General features: G+C 46.7%; 1 protein-coding gene across 4 annotated transcripts in view; it reads left to right on the forward strand.

Moving 5' to 3' along the window:
* Nucleotides 1-6,000, forward strand: part of LOC110511297 (cell adhesion molecule 2) — a 473,792-nt gene that overhangs the window by 259,251 nt on the left and 208,541 nt on the right. For 2 of the 4 annotated variants that reach the window (XM_090188764.1, XM_090188762.1), the window contains exon 2: nucleotides 5,436-5,462. The exons of the other annotated variants lie outside the window; for them this stretch is intronic. In XM_090188764.1, the coding sequence (XP_090044890.1) occupies nucleotides 5,436-5,462 (27 nt within the window). The remainder of the gene's footprint in view (nucleotides 1-5,435; nucleotides 5,463-6,000) is intronic. 4 annotated transcript variants of the gene reach the window in all.

Below are 6,000 nucleotides of genomic sequence, written 5' to 3' on the forward strand. Positions count from 1 at the left end.
ACACCGTGATGAAGTGGGAGAACACAACACTGTGATGTAGTGGGAGGACACAACACTGTGATGTAGTGGGAGGACACAACACTGTGATGTATTGGGAGGACACAACACTGTGATGTAGTGGGAGAACACAACACCGTGATGAAGTGGGAGAACACAACACTGTGATGTAGTGGGAGGACACAACACCATGATGTAGTGGGAGGACACAACACTGTGAGGTATTGAGAGGACACCGTGATGTAGTGGGAGGACACAAAACCGTGATGTAGTGGGAGGACACCGTGATGTAGTGGGAGGGCACAAAACCGTGATGTAGTGGGAGGACACAACACCGTCATGTAGTGGGAGGACACAAAACCATGATGTATTTGGAGGACACAACACTGTGATGTATTGGGAGGACACAACACTGTGATGTAGTGGGAGGACACAACACTGTGATGTAGTGGGAGGACACAACACCGTGATATAGTGGGAGGACACAACACCGTGATGTAATGGGAGGACACCGTGATGTAGTGGGAGGACACAACACTGTGATGTAGTGGGAGGACACAACACCGTGATGTAGTGGGAGGACACAACACTGTGATGTAGTGGGAGGACACAACACTGTGATGTAGTGGGAGGACACACCACTGTGATGTAGAGGGAGGACACAACACCGTGATGTAGTGGGAGGGCACACCACTGTGATGTAGTGGGAGGACACCGTGATGTAGTGGGAGGACACAACACTGTGATGTAGAGGGAGGACACAACACCGTGATGTAGTGGGAGGGCACACCACTGTGATGTAGTTGGAGGACACCGTGATGTAGTGGGAGGAGACAACACTGTGATGTAGTGGGAGGACACAACACCGTGATGAAGTGGGAGAACACAACACTGTTATGTAGTGGGAGGACACAACACCATGATGTAGTGGGAGGACACAAAACCGTGATGTAGTGGGAGGGCACAACACCGTGATGTAGTGGGAGGACACTGTGATGTAGTGGCAGGGCACAAAACCGTGATGTAGTGGGAGGACACAACACCGTGATGTAGTGGGAGGACACAACACCATGATGTAGTGGGAGGACACAACACTGTGATGTAGTGGGAGGACACAACACTGTGATGTAGTGGGAGGACACCGTGATGTAGTGGGAGGACACACCACTGTGATGTAGTGGGAGGACACCGTGATGTAGTGGGAGGACACAACACCGTGATGTAGTGGGAGGGTACAACACTGTGATGTAGTGGGAGGACACAGTGATGTAGTGGGAGGACACAGCACCATGATGTAGTGGGAGGACACCAAACAGATGGCAGCAGCCACTTCCCTTAAAAATAGCGCTATATGATCTGTTTCTAATTTACACTTTTGCTGTGAGAGGGAGAGGTAATGAGAACGTGAGAGAGAGAGAGAGAGGTAGGAGAAGGTGAGAGAGGGAGAGAGGTAAGGAGAAGGTGAGAGAGGGAGAGAGGGAGGGAAAGGGTGAGAGAGGGAGGGAGAAGGAGAGAGGTAGGAGAAGGGTGAAAGAGGGAAGGAAAGGGTGAGAGAGGGAGAGAGGTAGGGAGAAGGTGAGAGAGGGAGAGAGGTAGGGAAAGGGTGAGAGAGGGAGAGAGGGAAAGAGGTAGGGAAAGGGTGAGAGAGGGAGAGAGGGAGAAGTTGAGAGAGGTAGGGAAAGGGTGAGAGAGGGAGAGAGGTAGGTAAAGGGTGAGAGAGGGAGAGAGGTAGGTAAAGGGGGAGAGAGGTAGGTAAAGGGTGAGAGAGGGAGAGAGGGAGAGAGTTGGGTAAAGGGGGAGAGAGGTAGGGAAAGGGTGGAGAGGGAGAGAGGGAGGTAAAGGGGGAGAGAGGGAGGTGAAAGCAGAAGGAGAAGAACAAGGTGGTTATAATATGGGCTCCTCTGGGGGTAATAGTGCCGTGTTTCCCCAGGGGGAGACTGCCATCTTGGCCAACAGTGTTAGTTCCACACACACACACACACACACACAGATGAACACACACACACACATGGACACACACACACACACACACAAACCTGCACACACACACACACACACACACACACACACACACACACACACACACACACACACAGATGAGCACACACACACACACACCCATGGACAGTCTGCTGTATTGACATGGATCGATTTGAGGTCCAGAGGACATAGCTCCTTCGATTAGCAGCAGTCTATAAGAAAAAAGAAAGGAGAAAGGAGGGAGGAAATAAAAGAGGAGGGAAAAACAGACAGAATAGAGTAGAGAACAACAGACATAATAGAGTAGAGAACAACAGACATAATAGAAGAGAGAACAACAGACAGAATAGAGAAGAGAACAACAGACAGAAAAGAGGAGATAACAACAGACAGAATAGAGGAGAGAACAACAGACAGAATAGAGGAGAGAACATACAGAATAGAGGAGATAACAGACAGAATAGAGGAGAGAACAACAGACGGAATAGAGGAGAGAACAACAGACATAATAGAGGAGAGAACAACAGACAGAATAGAAGAGAGAATAACAGACAGAATAGAGTAGAGAACAACAGACATAATAGAGTAGAGAACAACAGACAGAATAGAGGAGAGAACAACAGACAGAATAGAGGAGAGAACAACAGACAGAATAGAGGAGAGAACAGACAGAATAGAGGAGATAACAGACAGAATAGAGGAGAGAACAACAGACGGAATAGAGGAGAGAACAACAGACATAATAGAGGAGAGAACAACAGACAGAATAGATGAGTCTGGTTGCTCTCCATGGACAAACAAATATTATTTACATCAACAACATAGGAGTCAGTTCAAAACGTATTGCTTGACCTCACAGATACTATATTAGAGCTAGTCTTTGGAAGTTTGGTTTTCTTAGATTTGGCTACTATATTGTGATCACCATAGCCAACTGATTTTAAAACTGCATTGTAGGAAATTTCTGCAGCATTAGTAAAGACGTGATCAATATATGTTGATTTCATACCTGTGCTGTTTGTAAATACCCTGATAGGTTGATTGGTAACCTGAACCAGGTTGCAGGCACTGCTTTTTCCTGAGTGGGCAGCTTGATGAAAGCCAGTCAATATGTAAATCACCCAGAAAATATACCTCTCTGTTAATATCACATACATTATCAAGCATTTCACACACATTATCCAGATACTGACTGTCTATAGCAGCTTCCCACCAGAATGGGCTTTAGGTGAGGCAGATGAACCTGTAGCCATATTACTTCAACAGCATTTAACATTATCCAGATACTGACTGTCTATAGCAGCTTCCCACCAGAATGGGCTTTAGGTGAGGCAGATGAACCTGTAGCCATATGACTTCAACAGTATTTAACATTATCCAGATACTGACTGTCTATAGCAGCTTCCCACCAGAATGGGCTTTAGGTGAGACAGATGAACCTGTAGCCATATAAGCGAGTTTCAGAGAGAGTCAAATTATTGATTTCATGAACCTAGTTTCTGAAGCTACATATTTTAACCTGGGCTATTTGTAAAACTTTTCTGACATACTTGATTGTCTTTCTTGCTTTACTGGGAAGCTTGGCGGAGGTAGACATGCTCATGTTATTTATGTTAGTGCAGGATGAGCTGCTCACAGTGGACTTCCTACTAGGATACACCACCTCAGTGTTAACAGTGGCCTTCCTACTAGGACACACCACCTCAGTGTTAACAGTGGTCTTCCTACTAGGATACACCACCTCAGTGTTAACAGTGGTCTTCCTACTAGGACACACCACCTCAGTGTTAACAGTGGTCTTCCTACTAGGACACACCACCTCAGTGTTAACAGTGGTCTTCCTACTAGGATACACCACCTCAGTGTTAACAGTGGTCTTCCTATAGGACACACCGCCTCAGTGTTAACAGTGGTCTTCCTACTAGGACACACCACCTCAGTGTTAACAGTGGTCTTCCTACTAGGACACCACCTCAGTGTTAACAGTGGTCTTCCTACTAGGAGACACCACCTCAGTGTTAACAGTGGTCTTCCTACTAGGACACACCACCTCAGTGTTAACAGTGGTCTTCCTACTAGGACACACCACCTCAGTGTTAACAGTGGTCTTCCTACTAGGATACACCACCTCAGTGTTAACAGTGGTCTCCCTACTAGGACACACCACCTCAGTGTTAACAGTGGTCTCCCTACTAGGACACACCACCTCAGTGTTAACAGTGGTCTTCCTACTAGGACACACCACCTCAGTGTTAACAGTGGTCTTCCTACTAGGATACACCACCTCAGTGTTAACAGTGGTCTTCCTACTAGGACACACCACCTCAGTGTTAACAGTGGTCTTCCTACTAGGACACACCACCTCAGTGTTAACAGTGGTCTTCCTACTAGGATACACCACCTCAGTGTTAACAGTGGTCTTCCTACTAGGACACACCACCTCAGTGTTAACAGTGGTATTCCTACTAGGACACACCACCTCAGTGTTAACAGTGGTCTTCCTACTAGGACACACCACCTCAGTGTTAACAGTGGTCTTCCTACTAGGACAGACCACCTCAGTGTTAACAGTGGTCTTCCGACTAGGACACACCTCCTCAGTGTTAACAGTGGTCTTCATACTAGGACACACCACCTCAGTGTTAACAGTGGTCTTCCTACTAGGACACACCACCTCAGTGTTAACAGTGGTCTTCCTACTAGGACAGACCACCTCAGTGTTAACAGTGGTCTTCCTGCTGGGACACACCACCTCAGTGTTAACAGTGGTCTTCCTACTAGGAGACACCACCTCAGTGCTAACAGTGGTCTTCCTGCTGGGACACACCACCTCAGTGTTAACAGTGGACTTCCTACTAGGATACACCACCTCAGTGTTAACAGTGATCTTCCTACTAGGATACACCACCTCAGTGTTAACAGTGATCTTCCTGCTGGGACACACCTCACCTCAGTGTTGAAATCTTTGGCCCACACTGGTCATCCTGTCTTCCTCTACACATGTTAATCTAATCTATTGTTCTCTCCTGTCTACATATCTTCATCCCTTCCCTCTCCTTCTCCACAACTTCATCCTCCTCCTCCTCCTCCTCCCTATCCTCCTCCCCATCCTCCTCCTCCTCCTCCTCCTCCTCCTCCTCCTCCTCCTCCTCCTCCCCATCCTCCTCCTCCTCCTCCTCCTACTCCTACTCCTCCTCCTCCTCATATTCTTCCCACCCCTCTCTTCCTCCTCCCATCCTTCTCCTCCTCCTCCTCCCCCCTTCCACCTCCTCCTCCTCCTCATCCTCTTCCCAACCCGCTCTTCTTCCTCCCCATCCTCCTCCTCATCATCATCCTCTTCCCAACCCGCTCTTCCTCCTCCACATCCTCTCCCTCCTCCTCCTCCTCCTCCTCCACCCCTTCCTCCTTCTTTATGCTCCTCCTCCTCTCCATCCTTACTTTGTTGGTGGGTTCTGCAGTGACGGCACAGAAGAGCAAATTGAGAGGTGAGTTGATGGATTGTCTCCTCCTCTGCACTCACAGTCAGCTCTAGTTTCTCTATCTGTTTTCAGAACTTCTATACTAGCTGTCTGTTCTAGTATTACTATACTAGTTACTATACTAGTTAATATACTAGTTGCTATACTAGTTACTATACTAGCTGTCTGTTCTAGTGTTACTATACTAGTTACTATACTAGCTGTCTGTTCTAGTATTAATATACTAGTTACTATACTAGTTACTATACTAGCTGTCTGTTCTAGTGTTACTATACTAGTTACTATACTAGCTGTCTGTTCTAGTGTTACTATACTAGTTACTATTCTAGTTACTATACTAGTTGCTATACTAGCTGTCTGTTCTAGTGTTACTATACTAGTTACTATACTAGCTGTCTGTTCTAGTGTTACTATACTAGTTACTATTCTAGTTACTATACTAGTTGCTATACTAGCTGTCTGTTCTAGTGTTACTATACTAGTTACTATTCTAGTTACTATACTAGTTACTATACTAGCTGGCTGTACTAGTGTTACTATACTA

This window comes from Oncorhynchus mykiss, chromosome 10, assembly GCF_057628025.1.
Source record: "Oncorhynchus mykiss isolate SJ-2025 chromosome 10, ASM5762802v1, whole genome shotgun sequence".
Taxonomy (NCBI): Eukaryota; Metazoa; Chordata; class Actinopteri; order Salmoniformes; family Salmonidae; genus Oncorhynchus; species Oncorhynchus mykiss.